Source organism: Nannospalax galili, unplaced genomic scaffold (assembly GCF_000622305.1).
Source record: "Nannospalax galili isolate Female #2095 unplaced genomic scaffold, S.galili_v1.0 scaffold281, whole genome shotgun sequence".
In the NCBI taxonomy this organism is placed as follows: Eukaryota; Metazoa; Chordata; class Mammalia; order Rodentia; family Spalacidae; genus Nannospalax; species Nannospalax galili.
This window is the reverse complement of record NW_008349068.1, coordinates 4,107,182-4,129,072: the sequence shown is the minus strand read 5'-3', so window position 1 is coordinate 4,129,072 and position 21,891 is coordinate 4,107,182. Positions and strand designations below refer to the sequence as shown.

Genomic DNA, 21,891 nt, shown 5'->3' with positions numbered 1-21,891 from the left:
TTCCCCCACAGGCCAATCCAATGTAGGCAATTTCCCAATTGAGGCTCCCTTATCCCAGGTGTGTCAAGTTGACACTAAAGCTATCCAGCACACTTGGCAACTAGATCTGTAAAAAAGGTGATTAAAAAGTAATGTGTGTGACTTGTCAGGTTGGTATCTAGAAGCCTTCCATGTCTCTTTCTTCCCCTCCTGCTTCCTGGAAGGCAGTCAGTGGTGGGACCTGAGACACCTAGTTTATTCATTGTGATAGTAGCTAGTGCTCATGATTTCACAGCAAGAAGATGGAAGAACTATGGAGCATCATTCCAGCTCCAGGCTACTAAGCAAGAGGGAAACTTGCCTTGTGTTTAAGTCACTGGTGTCTTGACCATGGTTATTTCAGCTGAACTTGAAAGTGCCCTTGAACGTGGAGATAATCCATAACATCTCTCCCCATTCCCACATGTCCACAGTTCTACCCGTTGTTCAGATCCAGCTGAAATGCTCTCTCCTTGTGGGAATATGTATCTTTCTCTGTTGACTGTCCATAGTTGTTTATCTGTATTTTCCTTACTGTGTAGAACATTTTCATTATAAATGAGATTCTTTCTATGTTTCCTAGCTTTTCTATCAAATTATAATATCCTGCATGGCACAGTCTGAATGTAACTCTGACCTGCAACAACCAAATAAAATTCTTTTACTTAATAGACATTTGCATTACATGTTAAAATTTCTTCTTAATAAGGGGTTGAAAGTAGTATTCTTATTACTTTCCATTCATAAATTTTGTAGCAGAAAACTGTTTAAATCATCATACATAACAGAAAAGTCCCATTTCTTCTCTTACCAATTCTTGAAAATATCTGTCATTTTCAAGTGAAGTGCTTTTGGAATTAACCTGCAACCTTCCTTGGGTCTATCCACCCTACCTCCCCCTACCCTCTTCTCTAGTTTTAAGAAAAGGTTAGGACTCATCTTTAAAAAGTCAAGTGTTTCTAAAACCAATCCCCTCAGCTTGACAACTCTCCCCTGATCCTGATGGTTGGCACCATCCGCACACCCAGAGCAGAATCAGCCCATGAAGGGAGGCAGCAGGTGATTCTGCCTGAGGAACTTCTGACGCTGCCCCCTCCTGCTCAACTGTGTCACATGTGCCATGTTCCATATTCTCCTAGGCCAGAAAAGGACTTAGACTGGAACTCTCCATGCCATGTTCCTGGCACTGCCACTGTGGAATGGTGATCTCCAGGATAGTGCTAACATCACCAACTGTGAGTTCTGTCCCCTGTACAGTGGGATTAAGAGCCTAAGAATGAGAGCTATCAAAGCATGGACTCTGGAGCTGAAAATGCCTGGGCTTCCAGCCCAGCCGCACTACTAGCTTGACCTTCTGAATATTCTGTGTGCATAGAGAGTTCTGGAAGGATCAGGAGTGATATTATGAAGCCGATGTTTGAGGTGACACTCAGGGATGTGCTTGCCCTGTGGAGGCACTGGAAGGTTGGCTAAAAAAGTGGAAATAGGCTGAACCAAAATCAAGAGGTTAAAAGGTATTTTTCTTGCTCCCAAGATACTATTCTGGAGCCAGGATTTTGGTAGCCACTAAGCCTACACCTACAGGGCTCTTCACATGGTAGCCTGTCACTCAGACTGCAAAGCAAGGCTACATCTGCATATTCATAGAACTACCAGACAATTACAAAGGACCACACATAGACCTGCCCTATTATTTTAGGCTTAAACTGCAGTCTATGGGCCAGTAGGCTTAATCCTATGTAAAGATAGTTTCTATTTATACTATCTTGATCCACACAAATTATTTGTACAGCAAGAATGGGCTTCACCACTGTTGGGGGAAAGAGTTTTTTGTAAAGATCTGGATTTCTGGCTGTGCTAGCAAAATAAATGCAACTGGCGATGCAGGATTGTTTTCCATTGAGTAACTATTGTCTGGAGTGCAGCGGAAGCTGCTGGATTCCACAAGGTCTCTGCTCAAGCACTCTCACCCATCTTGTCTCCTGTACTGCCCTCTTCCGTTCACTTTGGTATCTGACTCCCGGAAACATGCTTTGTGATCCTTGCTTTGTAGCTACTTGACCTACAGAGAAAAGGCACTTTAAACTTGTTGTGTGTGCCATCCACTGCCTGAATGAGAGGCACCTGCCATTCACTGCCGTTACAGGAGGTACAGGTCATTCACTGCATCTATGCTAGTTACAGTGATTTTACAAGGCTTTGTCCCTTGCTGTGAAACAGAGGCCTCCCTGATGTAATTTACAAACCAAGTCAATTTTTCTGTCTTCATCCTGAGACCAGGAACTGAAGCAGTTTTGCTGCTGCTCATTTACCTCCTGAAGACCAGAAGCTACTTAAGGCACCAGTGAGAGCTGAAGAACTCTCATATAGTCAGTTTTTCTGGATGGAGATACTTTGTATTGTTGTGGCTAATTGATGTAGCATGTCAATATATGCTTCAGTGATCACTACAGTCAAATGAATATTCTCTTAGGAGTGGACTCTGTGGTGTCATGACTATGGTCTTACAGTTGTACCAGGGAGCATGTGTGCATATGCAATCGGTTGGAAAGGGAACATCCCCAGACCCCAGGAAGACAACTATTCCATGTGACAAGAGACGACAAGAGACGACGGTATTTCCTCTCCTTTCCCTTCAGAAGTCACATGTGTGGCCAAGAACTTGTCCTAGGAAAGAAGCCAGAACTACTAATTGATTTCTGAAAAGGTTCAAAGATGATAACCTTCTCTCTAAGGCATAGCAGATAGGCAAATCCTAATTGTAGATGGTCTGGAGGAGTGGTTGCCCTTGGGAAATGATTTTGACCTTTCATTAATGGGAGGTCTTACTAAATGATGCCTGAACTGTTTGTGAATCTTCTTATCCACCCCCTCACTCTAGACTGACCTTAGCCAGGAATCTTTATGGAAAAAAATATTGTAAGGTTTATAGTCCAGGTCAAGAAGTCCTCTTTGTCGTTACTGATCATCTTAGGCATGGAAGACTGATTCATGTTGAGCATCTTAGTGGGAAACTAAAAACATGAGGTTCTAATGGACATCAGAACCTTGGCACAGGCACAATACCCAGAGATCTAGAATAATTAGATCTTGACCTTACAGGCTGTTCTACTTCCAAGGAATTTATGAATAGACCTCCCCCTACAAAAATGAATGTGCCGTTGTTGACTATAACGTGGACTTAAGGCCACGTTGTATGTGGCATAGGCACAGTCTTTTCCTGACAACCCACCTCCTCACTGAAACCCTTCTAATCCCAGGAGCAAGGATAAAGCTGTCCTCCACTCATGAAGCACTTCACATCCTATTGGGAATGATCACATTATGCTTAAAGGGTGCATCTTGCCCACAAAATTGAGAGCTCATCATTGTGCACTTAGGGCCACAGTGTTTGTTAAAGGTGGGAAGGAAAGTGCATCCGACACTTAGCTCTACCTACCCTAAGGAGAGGTCTGGCTCCTTCCGCTGGTTTTGTATATGTTGCTTCTTGTATCTTGAGTATGTTTTTCATTTTATTAGAGTGATGAACTTTTTTTCCTTAATGAGAAACAAAATCTTCTTAGCTGTTGGAATTGTTTTCTTTTTTTTTTGGTCTTTTTGAGACACGGTCTCCCTGTAGCCCCAGCTGGCCTGGATTCGCCATGGAGACCAGGCTGGCCTCAAACTCACAGAGATGATTAAAGGTGTGAGCCACCACGCCCCACCATAGATATCTTTCAAGATAGTTCAAAACTTACTTTTGTCCAGAAGCCTTCCTGTATCCTTACCTGCCCACCACTTTCTTTTTTACTCTCAGTTCTAAAAAAAATTTATTTTGCTTTGGAATCAGGGAATTGTACTTTAAATTTTTCTCTTTCTGCTTAACTATGAACAACCTTAGGCTAGAATTTTCTTGTGTTCCTTCAGTTTCCAGGCGTTCCTGGCAGACAGACTTATTATTTGGTGAATGAATAAATTGAGAAGTCTTTAACACTTTTGTTTTAACCTATAGGACAGCTACCTTAAATTTTCAGTTATTCAAGAATTCTATCTTGAGAATATGGATTATCAACTCAATTATTCACAGCCAGTTTTTAACCCCAGGGCAGCTGTTCTCTTACCTAGGGAGTTTCCAGTTTCTGGGTCAGTTTTCTCAGTCAGTTACCAAGGGAGCATGGAGAACTCGTTTCAGTGTCAACTTCAACAGAATGACTTAAAGGGCAGCATATCAAAAAATCAGATCATTCCTTTAAAGTCAAATATAAATGAACTCTGGACTTACTTTCCTAAGCACACCATTTGTGTTATTTTAACTGTTTCTGCATTTCCTTTATTCCCCGAAATTACATAGAAACAAATGAATAATGGACATAAAATTTAAAGATGATTATTCAGATTTGGGTAGCAGAGGTTCTTTTGGGGAGACTTCAGATGACTAAGAGAAGATGAGAGTCAGAGAGGCTAGGAAAGTAAGTAGGGGTGAGGTCAGAAAAGTTGGCGACCTTCGGAGAGCATCCTGCAGGAAATGAAAAACCCAAGACTTTCATGATGAAAGGAACACAGCATCCATGTGTGTCGTGTCATGTTGTATCCCACAGATAAATGAGGCATGGCAGTGGGGTGCAGAGAAACACACTGAAAACATTCACTAGGAACGAGTATAAATTGCTGGCCAATTTCATATGAGCTGTCAGGAAACACTTTACTCAAATGTTTTTGATGATGTAATGTACCTAAACCAGGTGCTGCTGCTGCTGTTGTGGTTGTTCCTCCTGCTCTTCCTCCTCCTCCTCTCCCCTTCCTCTTCCCTCCACCTTCCTCTCTCCTCCTGTGTGTGTGTGTGTGTGTGTGTGTGTGTGTGTACCTTCATTGTTAATTTGGTACCAAGTCAAAGTGTAGATGTTACTCATTAAACTCAGAAGATAGACACTAAAAATATAAAATAAAATAAACAATGGTATGATTCCCATGGTGGTTCTTTTTGCTATTTGATTCACAAAATGCAAAGAATTTCCACTGAACCCAATAAAACTGAGTCCTAACCAGGGACATGTTTATCATTGATCAAAGATTTATTTTGCTCCATTGACTGCTTCAATTTTCAGTGAACCTTTGATTGAGACTGGTACTAAAACTCAGATGATTTCAGGCACATGGCTATTTCATCAACAGTGCAAGAAAACACACACACACAAAAAGATTTAAGAAAAACAGATCAAAGCGCAAAGCTACAACATTCTACATTAGTAAAAGTTTTAATACATACTCAACTAAGATGCATATAAGGATGACTGAATCCCATTCATAGGCAGCCAAGAAGATAGAAGTTTATTAACTTCAAACAAAAGCTCCAGTTGTACGTTTAAACATTACAAGCTGTTAAAATTAGGGGGAAATGAAAATTAACAACGGAAGCAACAATAACCATGAAATGTGATGGGATGACTAAAGAGTTCAAGTATCATTTGTAAAGTTCTTCAGACATGTCTTTGAAAAGCTTGTGCATTTCCCATCTTTGCATAGTAAAAATGAAAACGAAAGAAAACACACATCACTTGCCAAAACTCCACCCTTCTATGATTCATGTTTTGTAACATGCACCTATCTGTACTGCTCACTTATCAGTAGGAGTAGCTCTAATTCAGTGGGCTCATGCAAGATCCCAGGTGAGCAATGAAGTTAGCACCCCTTTCCTCATCCCAGTACCATTAATCATCACAGCAAAAGTATAGCAGGTGAAATGGGAACTTGCTCATCACTTAACACTCTTGCTGGGTAACATTAAAGTGATAGGCTTCTGGTTTTTTAACTCAAATTAGTAAAAAGGAGTACTCACACCACAAAAACCAGCAAGTGAACGGCATATGCCAGAGAAAATGCAGCAAAGAGTTCAAAACGACATAACCTAAGACCACCCAAATGATTGTACCCCTGTTTATAGTATGGCTGCACTACCTTTTGAATCACACACACACATATAGCTTAAAGCTTGTGTATTTTACATATACATAAATAACATTGGAGCATAGGTTTGTTTACCTATGAAACTGCCAGTGTAACAAAAAGTTACATTGACATTTGCCATATTTACATAATATTTGGGGACCACTGTGGTCTGATTTAAAACATAACATCGCACATTTACAATGTTTTTGTGAAATGCTCAAAAGTTAACAATAGAGATCTCTGTTTTGTAACCGGCATGATTTTGAGTCGGATAAGTCACCATGGTGCCTCTGAAATAGTAGTGAAATGCGTATGGTGTGGTTAGCAGCCACTTGGTATCTCCTAGTGAAGACGACTGGCTAAGCAGTGTAGCAACAGGCAGAGAGATAAGAGATACCAAGTAATCTGAGTTTCCTCCAACCCTCCTCCAAGCTGAAAGAGCTATCGCCAATAAGTAAAGGATACAACTTGTGTCTTATGAAACCAGGAGTAAGGCTTATAGATAGCCCTGTTATTACAATATAAACATAGCAAGTTCAAGAGAGAGACTGCATACCTGTATAGCACCTAGTACTCAGAAAGCCATAACAGGATTAAAATATTAGGTTATGGTCTGTGGAAGCATATGGAAATTAAGGTTTCTGCTCTATGAGTGTGAAACTTCAATGTTTAAATATATCTTGGGGGGAGGAAGGGAAATTCCACTGTTTTAAGCAGTCTATTTTTAGGAAATCATTCTTTCTAGTCAAGGAAAAAGTTGTAAAACATGTCATGAATCTTGCTGGGAAAGGACTTAGAGCTAAATCTAGTGAGTAACTCAGTGCCAAGAAGAAATGCATAGTACAACTGCATGTCTTCTTCCTAAAAAAGAGGACAGTGGAGAAGTGGGGGCTCTGGAGCAGTAGAGCTCACTGAAGTCATTCTGTACAAGTCTGTACATCTAAAATGAAGCCGGAACCAAATTTCTTCAATAGCTTTTCACCTGACACTTCAATGGAAGCTGTCTTGGCAGTACTTGAAGGAGAAATGGGTGAGAGTGAAGGAAACTTGGCGGGGGGTTGGAGCTCCAAGATCGTACCCACAAAGAATGAATTCATACATGGTGTACTCCCATTTCAATCCAGAGAAGCATTTTACTGGTCAGCACAATGCTTCGGCTCAGGCAAGTTTCCTGAAATCACCACACAGAATGAGAGCCAGAAACAATCAGAAGGAGACCTGCCACTCTGCTGCCATTACCACGGCCACAATGGGGTCTACCACATGGATCCTCAGGCAGAAAGATGAAGCGTGAGTGAAATGTGGCAAAAATAGATGGGGACAGAATGGAAAGCTTGACTTCTTTCCAAATTTCCAACATTTAAAAACTATTATTTTTTAATTTAAGGCTTTAAGTTTACCCTCCTTTCACATTAAAGACCGGGAAAGAAAATCGTCAAAACTCAAAACCAAAATCACTAAAATCATGAGCTTGGCACTTTTGTGATTAATTTGAGAGGATCTCTATTTTCTTACATTATATACATGTTTATGATGACATCAAAAAAAATTTAGACTCATCAGTACATATATAGTCACATTCACATGACTGTGTTCTTGATGAGGTTGTTTTGTTTGTGGCCTCCCCGTTTTTGCTTATGTTTGGTTTCAAGCATCCTAGCTTTAAGTTGTTTTGTGCCCAAACTCCCTACATCTGGGACTACACCCGTCTTTTTAAGCAAGCCCAACAATTATTGGACATGTCGTACGAGAGCAAAGAAGGAAAGAAGAGAAAACAACAAAAAAGATGGGGTGTAAGCAACAAACTCAAATTTAGAGAATCTATACAAGAAAAAGATTTCAATACAGACAAGTGAAAATGACATGTCAAAATCTCGTTTTCATATTTACATTTATAAAAGAACTATACAATAGCATTGTTCAAATTCCAGCTCCCATTTCCAAACGATGCTTGGTCCAGGAGAGAAAATGATGGGAAAAGTGAATTAACAAGAGCACGTTCCAGCTGAGTTCTGCCATGGGCTGGTCTTGATTGGGCAGCAGGCTACGTAGGGCACAGGAAAGGGTTATGGGGGTGGGGGGTGGGGTGCTTGGGGAAGCATTTTCCAGGCCCAGGAAGCTTCTGTGCATTCGTCTGTCATCTTCCCCTTGGGAATCCACTGTAGGTTTTGCAGAAGATTGGCTTGCTAGCTGTTGTTGTATATATGCCATGCAGTTTTTACCCTTTCCAAAATTGGATCTTCATGCCACTGGAGTTTGTCATTGATAGTAAAAGAAAAAAAATCATGCCAAATCATTTAGGAGACATTAAGTGCCAGCAGGCTAAGGGGAAAATGATTTTCTATTTTAATGGTTCTTTTATTGCACTTTTTGTTGCTCCTTTCTCCTTTAGTTAAAAAGAAAAATAAAGAATTCTGAGCAGTTATTTTTAATGATATGGTCTTTAGGCACCTTCCCCTTATTGACAGATGGTGGAAGGGTTTCCTTGAAGTTACTTCTGGGAGAGTTTTCTTGTACCTCATTCCCACCACCCCAATTTTAGCTCTGTAGTCATTACTACCCAATGGTCTTGTTTACAGACTTAGTAGTTCTGGCAGCGTGGCTGCAAAGATGTCATACCAAAAACCCAACAATACAAGGTGGTGTTCATCCAGTACAGCTGATTCAGATGGGGCCTTGCTGGGTAGGATCAAACCTCCTCTTCTTGACATTTCTTCCAGAGTGTGTCAAAAGAAGATGCAAGCAGAGGGGAAAAAATTCCACAACATTAGTCAGATGATGATGGGAGAAAGAGGATGATCATGACAAGGATGCTAATTCCAGAGCAGAGTAAGCAGCTCACACAGAGCAGCCCCCAAGGCAACCGGGAGTCAGAAGAGTCAATGCTTTTGACTATCTACACTCCCCGTGAGACTACAAACTCTTGTGAAGACCAAAAGAAACTTCGAATTGTTCATTTTCAATCACAGATTTGTCTCTTATTTTGGGAGTAAATGACATTGCCACTTCACTAGGGGAAAATACTACAGGGAAGTGTCTTCCCTTTCTCCCCATGGGAGAAGAAAAATCCTGATGGTCTTGGAGCTGCTTCCTCCAAGCCTCCAGAGTTCTGCACAATGCTGAGGTTCTCACCGAGCAGCAAAAGAAAAGCCTTGCTCTGTTTGGTTAGTTCTGCCTTGGGTGTGTGAGGTCTTTCCCCACTATGGAACCAGCACTTTTCATAGTAGAAAGCTGATAGCCAGAGTGCACAGGTGGGTGGTACACTCAGGAGAATGGACACAGGCTCAGATTAGTCAAGTAAATGCAGCAGTTTAGCTTTATTGAAAGAAGAAGTTAAATGCCTTTCTCACAGCGTCCAGTCTCCTTAAAAGTGGCTCCTGTGTTTAAAGAGGAAAAAAAATAAAAAGAACCAGCAAGACACAACAAGGCAACAACATGAGTTGGTTGCAACCTCCCCGTGATCTGGCTTCATGTGGGGCATCAAGCAAGGGGCTCATGCATTAGTTTGCATACTGGCGGGTGCAATGCTGCTGCCACTGAGGCATCATGCAAAACCAGAGGCTGAGAAGCCCTCAGGTCCTTCATTCTCCTGCTCACTCACTCAGGGCCAGCCAGATGCCTTTACAGACCCTAAGCACCAAAATTTTACAACGGATTCCTCCTCCCCCATAGGTTGATCAAAACAGAAAGACTACCAAAGCTTAAAATATGTAAAAAGATGTCCTGCAAAATTCTTATTTTTCCCCAAATGACCACTTTGATGCTCCTCTTTTGAAATGTCAATCATTAACATACCCCCCTTTTATTTCTTAAATTCTTTCATTGAAACATCCTCATAAAGATTTAAACGTGTGGTACATTGGCCTATCAAGTTAATGCATTTCAGCAAATGCTCTTTGCATGAAAGCAACTGTCTTTTCTTGCCACCCAGTCCTTTTGCATCAATGATCTAAAGAGCAGGCATAGTTGATTGGATAGCAGACACAGGAGGGACTGAATGGGAAGTCTCCATAATGTGCTTTCCACCAATTAGCTTGCTGCAAGGCTCAAAACTTGCATCTGTTACCAAACTTCCTACTTCTGGAGCAGATGTCTAAGGAGTGGTATTTCCCAGTGGCGACTCATGTAAAAGACACATTGATTGCTAACTTCGAGGAATTACAGAGGATTGGAGGCCCTAACATAGCCAGCTATGTATTGTTAGAACTCAGGAGAAGCATTTAAAGTAACATCTCCTCAACTTCTCCAAACACAGAGGAAAAAATAAACCAAACTGGCACAGCATATGAAATGCTCATACTGTCCACATCTAAATTCTCTCATTCAAATGCAGGGAATGTCAAGATGACACATCCAAGGTCATAACAACAACAGGGTTTATTCTTAAATAGGAATATGGAATTCCATTTTGGTCTGGCACCCAGGAAACTTCCAGTGTCCAAAAGTGTGTGCTCCTTTTTTAAAAGTCAGTTTTGAAGCTTAGATCTCACTTTTTATAGAAGTAATGTTCTAAAGGGTTATTGAGTTCTTTGACTGGACTGAGAAACCAAATTAGCCTGTGGAACCATATGTTTCCACTACACAATACCAATGGGGAATTGCAGGACCTTTTCTCTTCCACTGATGTCCCAGCCTGGGGGAAAACAAGCTAGAGTATATGGGGTGGGCAGTGGGGGGCACAGATGAGAGCAGAGAGGGACACCACTGTACAAGCCCACTGTGGGGCTTCCTCATGGGCAAACCATAGTGCCACTGTGGGCCACTCTATGTTGAGCGCTGCCTGTCCTGAATTTTCTAAATGAAAGCAAAGTTCTTTTTATTCAATTTTAATGTGAAAGTCAAACTGCCATAGACGGGTCTTTGTTGGCTCCTTCCAAAACAGTTTCCTCTGAATTCTCTCTGCTCACTAGATTTAGAAGGCATCTTTCTTATCACAACCTGTAAGACATTTCTGGATCATTATAAAATATTAATACACTCCATAAGCCTATAGTGACACTATTTTTAATCAAATTTTGATGCTTCTGAAAAACCTAGATTTTTATCTGTACATATTATATACATACACATCTATACAAAATTGAAATTCTGGGTAACAGTAGCCACTACAGTTCTTTTTATAAAGATCTAGAGTTGCTGTCACTTACTAGTGTCACATTCGTATCTCAATCCCCCTGTGTGTCACTAGTCATAGATCCCCTCATCCAGTCTCTAGGTTACCTTAGACTGAGCTCCTGTCCTTGGGGGCTGAGTCAAGAAATTCATGTCTTCCTGGTCAGCCTGGCACCATGCTCATGTGCTGAAGCATGAAGAAGAAAGTGCCTAACCTGGAGTCTGGGACATTAAGGGACTCTGGCTTCTTGTTTTGCAATGAATATGACCATGGAGTTTAGAAAAGCAGTAGCTTGGTTGCTTTGCTCATGGAGAATCTGGTTAAAACTGATTCCATTTCCTAACTGTAAAAATCAAAATACCTTGCCTCACCCATAAAAAAGACATCTGACTTTTGGGGGACAATGTAATTATCAAGATTAAGTTACTTCTTTGAATATAGTCCTTCAACTGTCATTTTATAGGAGGACCTTGGAGATCTTTTCTTTGGAGAACAAATGCAACCAAGCAGAACACAGGCCAACAAAATGGCTTTGAGCTAAAAGAAGGCTCTATGAATTTAGAACTCGAGTGATTTCTCAGAGAGAGGGAACCATATGTGCTAACTGAGCGCTTGTTAAATAAATGCCTTGTTGGGAGATGCTCTGACAGGCTAGTATGGCCTCTGTTGGCAGCGGTGGAAACCCACTTTGCTACCGGCTCCCATGGAAATCAGGTGGGATAGTTGGACATGTGATGGGATTATAATCATGAAGGCATTTGAATATGGAAGAAGAGCTCAGCATTCACCCTGGAACCCATAAGGTGGGTACTGTCCACAAACTTCCTCACCGTCACCTTCATGTTCTTTTCCCACCATTGCCAAGAACTTCTCTCCGTCCTTTGCTGTTACCTGTGGTACTGATAAATGTTGTGGGCATTGCTCACATTTAAATTCCTATATTCAAATTTAGGGGGGCTTAAATAGTATCCTTCAAGTTAGTAACAGCAACTCTGTCAATTTTTAAATACGTACGCAAGATTCACAGTTCATTTTTCCTAAGTTTGGGGAAGAGGTTACTGAAATGATCTGTCATTTACTTCATGTGTTTCAACATCCAGTAAAAACAACAGCTCTGGCAGTTTAATTGAGCAGTGTTATTATTCAGCGTTATGTCAGGGACCCCATAAGTCAACCAGGACAGAGGCTGGCAATCCTACCACAGCTCACACCTTCATTCTGTGTGTAGGTGATAACGCAGAACAGAACATGGGGTAAAAATAAATGCAGATGTGGGGAGAAGGTGGGCAGTTGGTGTGCCATGTACTTGTGTTCAGTTTCTATAAGACATGTCAGGGTTAAGCATAAGACCCTAAACACCTGGGATCCTAAATCATCCCTTAATATCCTGAGACTTCTGGACCATGGAATATGGGATTAAGCAATGTTACTAACATACCCATTACATTGCTCAAGATATCTCAATAGATAAAATAACAAGCCTCCAACCAAAGAAAGAACATTTTTGTTTCTTTTTGAAAACTCTACAACTTCACATATGGAAGCCTTGTGTGCATTAAGCAAATATTTCAGATTCTATTATTTGACTGAAAAGAAGAAACTTAAATTTGTGTGAACTTTAGATCACAATAATTTTGATAAATTCCATCACTTTCTTTTTAAATTTTATTTATTATATTTTTATATGTATGAGTATATTGCTTGCATGTATACTAAGTACACCTGTATCATGCAGTGCCCGTGGAGGTCAGAAGAGGGCATCAGATGCCCCTAGAACTGGAGTTACAGACAGTTGTTAGCCACCATGTGGGTGCTGGTAACTGAACCTAGGTCCTCTGCAAAAGTAGCCAGTGTTCTTAACCACTAAGCTATCTCTCCAGACTAATAGATTCCATCACTTTCTATACACGAAACTGCACCCACTCACATATGTCCACATCTGCTCATGTTTTTTAATCGCCTAATTCAGAAGCAATGTGATCTAAGGAAAAAAAAAATCAGTAAGAAAGTCAGGCAGTATCAAGGCTGACAGCACAGCTGACTTCTCATTTTAATGTGCTTACCTTACCTGTGCAGGTCGAGGATGGATGGGATGACCTGCTCCCAAATCTAAATTACTCAACATATTACACCTAAAGGAACGTGACATTAGAAAAAAGTGCTACCTCCTCTAAGCAGTTTACACCTGTTTCTTTAATCTTGGTTTACATACCCTCAAATTCTTCAGGTGATTTTGCTGATTTCTCTTCTAGGAATAAGTCCCAATTTCAGGAAGGGTTCCCAATAGCAATATTTAGAACAATCTTCTTTGCAAACTATTTTCAATTTCAGCTTCTAAAGAAAACTTTTTATTTACATTGAAACTCAGAAACTCTCAAAGGCTTTCAATTTAACACTTTCAAATGATCTCTAGTAGTCTCCAAAATTGCCTAAGTGGTGGGAAACCTAAACATTATCATTCAGCACTGAAAGTCTTTTATTGCAAGGTAGGAGTAATAGTTTTAGGCTTAATATAAGCCACACAGCTACTATAAGATCAAAAGCAAATCATGTAGCATCTAGCAGCAAGAAGTGCAAGCACCTCTCCAAATTTAAACTCCATACATTAGACATTTGGGAATCATTCTTGATCTTTTATCTTCAAGGCATGGAAATATTTACTTCACATTACTGTATGCCTATCTTCAGTATTTTCCTTTAAGGCAGTCATTAAAGTCACAGAAGTGCCAAGGAGTTTTGACTTATCTCATCCAGACATGTACCTCGACCACAGTTCCCACACAGAGTCAGTGGAGGCCAGCTTGAACCTCCTTTGTGACTCTTTGCAAACCCCTCACATTATGCCCTGATCTTCTGACGACTAGACATCTCTCTCAGATATAAATCATATGGACAAGACTAATCCACTTATAGACACAATGATAAGGCTTCTCCCCAAAAATCATGCAGTTCAAGCTGTGAGCTAGCCAGGCCGCTGTTTTGAGGTCCTGCTACAGAACAGTGCTCTTATCTCCAAGTGCAGAAATGGTACATTTGGCATCACATGGGGCTGCATGGTAATGATGCAGAGAGATGGTTTCTTGGGCCTTTGAAAGGACATTTCTTAATGCCAAGAAGGTATGCGCCAGGGAAAGAGCCAAACTTCCTTTTCTTGGGGCATATTTATTTTTAAAGAAGGAAGCATTGTGAATCAATAGAGTACAGGATTTCTATAATATACATTGACTTCGTCACAGTTGTGAGACACTAAGGAAAATTTCAGCGGGAGTGAGGCCAGCCCAAAGATAAACACCATTTCAGAGATGACACCTCAGTGACCCATAGTCTGGACAATGCCTTGTTAATGCCAAGATGAGAAATCCAAATATCAGGCACCCATTTGTTCATATGTTTCTGCAAGCATGCTGATGCCAAAGTTACTATTTCACTAAAGAAGCCCAATTTCATAGATATCTGTGTAGAAACCAAGCATCATTTGATAATGTTTCCAAGTGGAAGCCACTCCCACACTATGGGCTTCCTCATCAAAGCTCAACACCATAACAAATTAGCAGAAAATGTCAAATTTATTTAAATCTTATCTTGATAATTTTCATTTTGTGATCAGTTTTTAATACTAACATTTAGCCGATTTAAGTGTACAGAATTCAAGATTCCAAATATAAAACAGAATAAGGATTATCACAAAGGTCATTATTCAACTAGTTCGGGGCAAACCTTTCTCACTGAGTGGCTGGATAGAGGGAAAGGGGAGCCTGAATTGGGCTACTGGTTTTACTTCCAACTTAAACTTGTTCCAACTGATCTGTATGAAACTAATTATCACAGAGATTATCTGGCTGAGGAGAGCTTACCTACAAATATAAAAGTCAAGTCACCGTGGCACAAAAAGTTATAGAAGTGCTTATCCAATGAACCTGAGGTACAAAATAGCCAAACTAGATAAATCAAGTTTAAAAACTGTAAGCAGAATTAAAGTTTATTTTTGATTATCCAGTATGGTCTACTTTAGCAATCTTAGTTATCAATATACAATCCAAACTAAAAGGTCACTATGGAAGCATACCAGTCCTGTCAGTTATATCACTCTTAGTGCATTAATAAAAAATAGTAAATGTCACAAAGCCATTGGCTTCAAATTCTAATTTGAAACCAGCTGGTTATGGAACTAATAAAAATATTTTGAATGTATTTTAATAAATAATGTTTTTCAACTTACAAAGTGACACATGAAAAGCAATGGCCACCTGGTGACTGAGCTTATAAAACATTTCAGTGGGCTATAAACCAGTTTCTAACAGATCGAAAGAGGAATTTATATGTATTTCTTTCTAATACATGTGTCCTTGATTATACATAAACCAATGTGTCTCTAAAGGCTTGCTCCAAGCTGTTTCCCCATTCGCATGAAGATGACATTTGAGGTTCTATTTCTCTTCTTTTCTAACCCACTTCTAAGTGAAAGTATTTAATCTTTGCAGTTGTGATGTTAACACTGAAAGTCTCGTAGCAGGAACTCAAAATGTGGTTATGTAAGCAGAGAAGAGAGGTGCCAGAGCCACAGAGAAGAAGACATGCGGCATTGCTTACTTAAATCCCCAGCCTGTGCCCCCAAGGACAATAGCTGCTACCAGGATGGCACCAGCGATGGAGCCTATTATGAGATTGGTGGCACTAGGACCTGTGACAAAGGATCATGGGAAGAAAGTCATATGAGCCAACTACTTTGATTACCACAAAGGAAAGGCAGGTAAGCAGCTTTGGAAAATAAAGCCCCACTGTAACAGCTCCCTAAGTGCTTAGATTGCTTTCTTGACTTAACTTAATCCCACTTAGATGCTACTGCCAGTGAGTGCTTGGACTGATATGTCTAACAAGTCTGCACCATTGAAGCAAAGTTCCATTAGATTAGATTCTTCAGAACTGGAAGTAAATCGGCCCCACTTGCTTCCCTTGCACATAGTATGTCTCTTCTTCCCCTCCCCCAATATAAATCAAACATGTACATTCATATAAAGAGCATGATTACATTAGATTAGCTCAACCTGACTGCCAAGGGAGAGCATGGGAAGCAGGGAAATCACTGCATGGAAGTGCTCTTCCAAGCAACATACCATACTCAGAGTGCTTTTTTATGCTGTACTAGGAAATAGACAAAATTTAGAAGTTGAAAGGAGGCTACCAAGGAAGATCTGTCTTGGAGCCATGCTCTGGAACACTTCTTCCTGGTTCTTACAGTGTTAAACCTCCTAAAATGGGCTTGAAGAGGCAAGGCAAGGAGGAGATGTAAAACTTATTTGGGTAATTTGAAAGAAATGGAAAAAATCGGGGCCGGAGAGATGGCTCAGCAGTTAAGAGCACAGGCTGCTCTTGCAGAGGACCCAGGTTCGATTCCCAGCACCCACATGGTGGCTAACAGCCATCCACAATGCCAGTTCGAGGAGATCCAACTCCCCCTCTGTCCTCCGAGGGCACTGCACAAAACAGGTGCACTTAAACTTGCATACATGCACGGAATACACACAGACACATATAATAAAATTTTTGAAAGCAAAAAATAAATGGAAAAAATGATTCCTTACATTCTATTAAAGTATCTTTTAAATTCCCAATTATTATTAAGAGAAATTTGAGACTCAGAGACATAAAAGAAGTGGGACGAGCAACAGGAAAGAAAATAGAAGGGGAAGTGTCTACCAACTTTTAAAAATGGGTAACAAGGTGGCGTGGTGATGCACACCTTTAATCCCAGCACTTGGGAGGCAGAGGCAGGTGAATCTCTGTGAGATCAAGGCAGGTTGGTCTACATAGCAAGCTCCAGGCCAGCTGGGGCCACAGGGAGACCCTGTCTCAGAAACAACAGCAAGGACAAAAAAGGTAAGAGATTACAGTAACCCCATTTTTCACTTCACATTAAAACATTAAAGCAAAGTTACATTTAGTTTCAATGTTTAAACTAAGAACAGTTTCAAATTCGACATCCTCCAGGGTGCTGATATGCAGGTGCAATGCCCCTAATAAGACAATACTTTCTGTGCTAACTACACATACCTGTCCATAAGTCACATGGCCAACTTTGTTAGTTTCATTAGAGACATTCATTTCTATATAACAGATTCTCTTTTCTGCTCACATCAGGGCCCTCAACTGTGAGTACTTTTGGAAGCACTACAACTGTGCATGACGGTTTGCCCAGAAGTCACACAGTACTATAGGCATAAGTGGGTAGGTGGAGGATGGTACAGTGGAGTCCCAGTAGAGGGATCTCTTCTAGGGCCTGGGTCTTGACATGCTTTTGAATCACCAAGGGTCTACAGACCATCAATCACAATCACTCTTCATAACAATGAGTAACAGCAATGAGAGCAATACAAGCCTTTGTGCTACTGGAGAGTGAGCACTTAGTCTATCCAGTTTCGAGCATTTCAGAGATCATTTCATTTGGTCCTCACAAGAGAACACATGAGGTGGGAACCTGGACTATTCTGCTCAATAGATGAGGAAATAGGGGTGCTAAAGTTAATAGGAAATGGAAGCAAGATCTGAACACGGATCTGTCTGATCTCAAGACTTGTGCTCTAACTTGAAGGTCAGCAAACTGGAGCCCACATCTGTCCTCATCACCTGTTTTTGCAAAGACATTTTATCAGAACAGAGCCATGCTTATTTACGTACATGCTGTTGATGGCTGCTTTTTATGCTGAGATAGCGATATTGAAAAGTTTTGGCAGAAGACAAAACTATTGCCATCTGGCCCTTTACAAAAAGTTTGCAAATGCCTGCTCTGATGAAACATTATTCTCGTCCATGTAGCTCTTCCCCACTTCTCCTCAGTGAATCAAATTTGAAAAAAAAAACAAAAAACACTCAAAAAACACAGCACCATGTGTGGTCTCTATATTCCAGATGATGTGTACTTTGCTAGCCCAGAAAACACAGGTTGGGATCAGACTTAAAACATAATTTATGAGAAGTGACTCCTGATCTAGAATTACAAACTTAAGGAGAATATTTTTTAATTAAATCTGTCCACGGAAACCTTATTGACTAAAGGAACATGCACTATCAACTAAGACAAGAAGTATTGAAACTTTGTTATGCTATACAATCCTACCTTTTTAATATTTATTTATTTATTTATTTATTTATTTATTTATTTACAGGGTCTCTCTACTCAGGAGACTCAGACTCAGCTGGCCTGGAACATGCTATGTAGAAAAGGCTGGCCTTGATCTCACAGAGATCTGCCTGCCTCTGTCTCCCGAGTGCTGGGATTAAAGGTATGTGTCACCACACCCGGCTTGATTTTATTTTTTTTTTAATTGATTACTTAGCAATTATGAAAAATGGAATATGAAGGAAAAATCAGTAAACCACTAGAAAAACAGTTCATAAAGCAAGAATAGCAAATCTATATTTAGGAAAAAATATTACACTTATGGAGAACTTACCTGTCACAAACAGAAAGAACAACAAACCAAGACTGGAGAGGATGGTGGAACAAGGACTGGTAACAGGACTGTTTCACAACAAAGACTTTTTCATTCTGCCCATCTCTAAGACTTTAGGGAAGGATGATGAATTCACCACTTCAGCTACTAGTACCTCTGACAGTACTGAAATTATGGCTATTAAGTAGTGTAAAAAAACATATTTGGGGAGATCTTTAGAAAACTACCCTTCTTCCTGGAAGAATTTCATATATATATAATTGGCCCTCAGTCACTAGCCAACAGTCTTAAGAGGCAACTTTATAGGACACACAATTTAGCTCTGTCATAAACTTTACTTTCTTTATGAAAAACAAGAGCTCTTTTCCAGTGATTCTCCTTCTCCTGGGCCAACTAACTTCACAGACCATACTGATCAAATGAGTTATAAAACCCAAGGCTAAACTGGGTATGGTGGCTCACACCTGTACTCCCCAGCACTAGGAAGGCTAAGGCAGGAGGACTGCTGCAGGATCAGGGCCAGCCTGGGCTACACAGTGAGTTCAGATGAGAATAAGCAATACAGTAAGACCCTGCCTCAAAAAATAATAAAGAAAAGCTCAAAGTCTGGCCAGTCCTTCCATCTACAGGAGAGCAGGTTCATCTGCTCCCTACCTGCTCCCTACCTAGCCCAGATATCCTGACTCCACTATGGAGCATCTGTGTCCTGAATCCAGTAGAACCGAGGACCATGCTGATAGTATAGATGCACGTGGCTTGGGCTATCTGAGTAAAGGATGTCTAGTGACTCCTTGAGACCCTGGCAACTCACTTCTTGGTCACTATGAAGTGTTACCAGAACCCCAGTAAATAGAAAAGAGACTCTGAAAGGTGACTTCTTCATACACAAACATTCTCTAAGTAATGGAAAGACACATGCACCCTGATATCTTCTAGTTTACAAATCAGAAATCTCAGAAAGTAGTGACCTGGAGAACTAAAGGTATTTTGAGGATACAGATGAAGCACCCCAGAGCAGTGTAAACACAGCTCCAGGAAAGCTGGGTTTCTGAGACAGCCTATGGGGAAGTGGCACACGACACACTGACTCACACGCTGGATCCCTTTAAGAAAACCCCACCAGGTGAATTTTATCTGTTCACCTAAGATTATGCAGGTTTGGACTTAATATCTTTGTGTTCTTAATACTCTTTGTTCCAATATTTATGAAAACTGAAAAATCGAACTATTGACCAGTTTTAAAACAAAAATGAAAGCAGTATCCTTAATATCTTCTTTTGAAAAGTTGAGCCAAAGCCTTCTGTGTCATTCTAAGTAAACAGTGAGACTATTAGTGGCTATCATTCTTACCATCTTTAAAAAGTGCTAAAAGTGTTGGTATTTCTAATTCTGTGGATAGATTTAGTTGAGTGGCAAAAAGTAATTCATTATAATACTTCTATGAAAACCCTTACATAAAAGCATTTCGCCAATTAATAATAGTTTAAAAAATTAAGGTCTGTAAGCTTTTTCAAGTGGAGGAGCAAAGTAAGTTTTGGACTACTGCCATAATCATGAATATATCATGGGCACCCCAACATTGTTTTATGCCCCACATTGTTCCAGACAGGAGAAGGTTCTACACTGCACAAGAAAAACCACAAGACATAAATACATCCAAATCACATCACAATCTGCACCACCACAGGTAACAATTAATAAGAAAAAACATCAAAGGGTCAGGTTCCAACCATCACTTCATACGCCAGGCATCAAACACAGACACTCAGAAACTCATAAGGATGCTTACTCTATTCCCCACCCTGTGCCTCCAAAAATCACCCCTAGGGCCAGAATGGTGCCAGCCACAGCCCCTATGAGCCTGCTTGTGGCCATGTTCACTGTGTGGAGGAAAAACGAAGGCTTTTTTTAAAAGAAGAAATTACACAGTAATTTCACTAACATACAAAATAATCTCTTCAGGAAATGCTTTGAAAGTTAGTTAAATATGAAAATCTTTGCTTTAAAGTTTGTAGGCAAGATCGATATACCCCTTGAAGATACATGAGATAATTTTTATCTTCAAACTCCACATACCCTACTTAAAACATAGTCTCTTATAAATACTTTTAAACACATAAGTAATCCAATTTGAATTATAGTTCCTAGCAGATATGAGTTAAAATTTAAATGTAATTTAAACTGCATGACAGCAAATCCATATTTTAATTATAAGTTCACCATTACTACATAATTTATAAAATTTTCAAACTGCAAAATATGCCTAATGTCTTTAAGAATGCAGACTATATCATTCAATTTTGTAAAAATCCTTTGCAATTCAAGAGTACCTTTAAAGTTAAGTTTGATTTACTTGGGAAGTTGTTGGAAAGTGTATTTTAAATAACTTCAAGGTTTAGATTTCTGTCATTAAAAATGTCTGTTTAGTTCTTTAATTATAGACTACAGCATATACTTGTGCTGAGAAATTCTTGGGGTCTCTGAAAAACTGCACAGATTGCTTCGGACCACCAAGTGGTAGATTACTGCAGAGCAGAAACACTCCATAGCCCAACTGCTCCTGTGCAAAGCCTTCAAATACTGGAAAATAGATCTGGAATGGCTAGAGATCCCCAACATTTTCTCTTCACTGACTGGATGAAGTCAGGTGCTGAAGTAGGGAGTCAGACTGTTTAGGGTTGGTGTGTCCAAATACAGAGGGAATGGACTTATGGACACTTGTCTCATGGACAAGTTCTGTGTAAATTGTATTGACTTCATGGCACATTACCAACAAAAACAGATTTACTTCAACAGGACTGTACTTACAGATTGTATGCTATGAACACAATGGAACAAAACCAAGACCCAACACTGTAAATCACAATTGTTTAAGGCTTCATAGTGGCTCACGGACCTTTGTAGTAAAATATTCTCCCAAAGGAAGATAGAGAGCCTTGGATCTCTAGTCCTAATGGGCAAACACACAATTACTTTATTTTATCACAGGGTTAAATAATACAAATGAGTCTAAGATTATTAGCTAAACACAGCCTGAGCTGTCCTTTGAAGAAAAGAAGGGGGCACAACAGAAAACAGAAAAGGTCACAGAGAGCACTGAAGGGAAAGAGAAAGACCAACATATAGGTGGTGGAGATGTTTCCAAACATGACCAAGCACTGGCATTCAAAATAACAGAAACTGTCTCAGATTTTCAAACTATGGAGGCAAACACTGGGTTGGAAAGGTATTCCAAATATAAAACCTCCATTTTTAAAAAAGAAAATACTATCTTTCAGAATACTAAATGAACAAATAGTTTATAATGTATAGTATATAGTTTTTTGGCTTAAATTTTAAGTGCTGGATCTCAGAGCTGAAATAGGTCAATCAAGGGTTCTATTT

The 21,891-nt window shown here is 40.0% G+C and overlaps 1 protein-coding gene across 1 annotated transcript in view; it reads right to left on the bottom strand.

The window, feature by feature from the left end:
* Window positions 1-5,046: 5,046 nt before the first annotated feature.
* Adam23 (ADAM metallopeptidase domain 23) overlaps window positions 5,047-21,891 on the bottom strand; it is a 164,652-nt gene continuing 147,807 nt past the window's right edge. Inside the window, 2 exon segments of the mRNA XM_008846181.3 lie at window positions 5,047-8,656; window positions 15,647-15,737. Coding sequence (XP_008844403.1) covers window positions 8,608-8,656; window positions 15,647-15,737 — 140 coding nt within the window. The 3' untranslated portion in view covers window positions 5,047-8,607.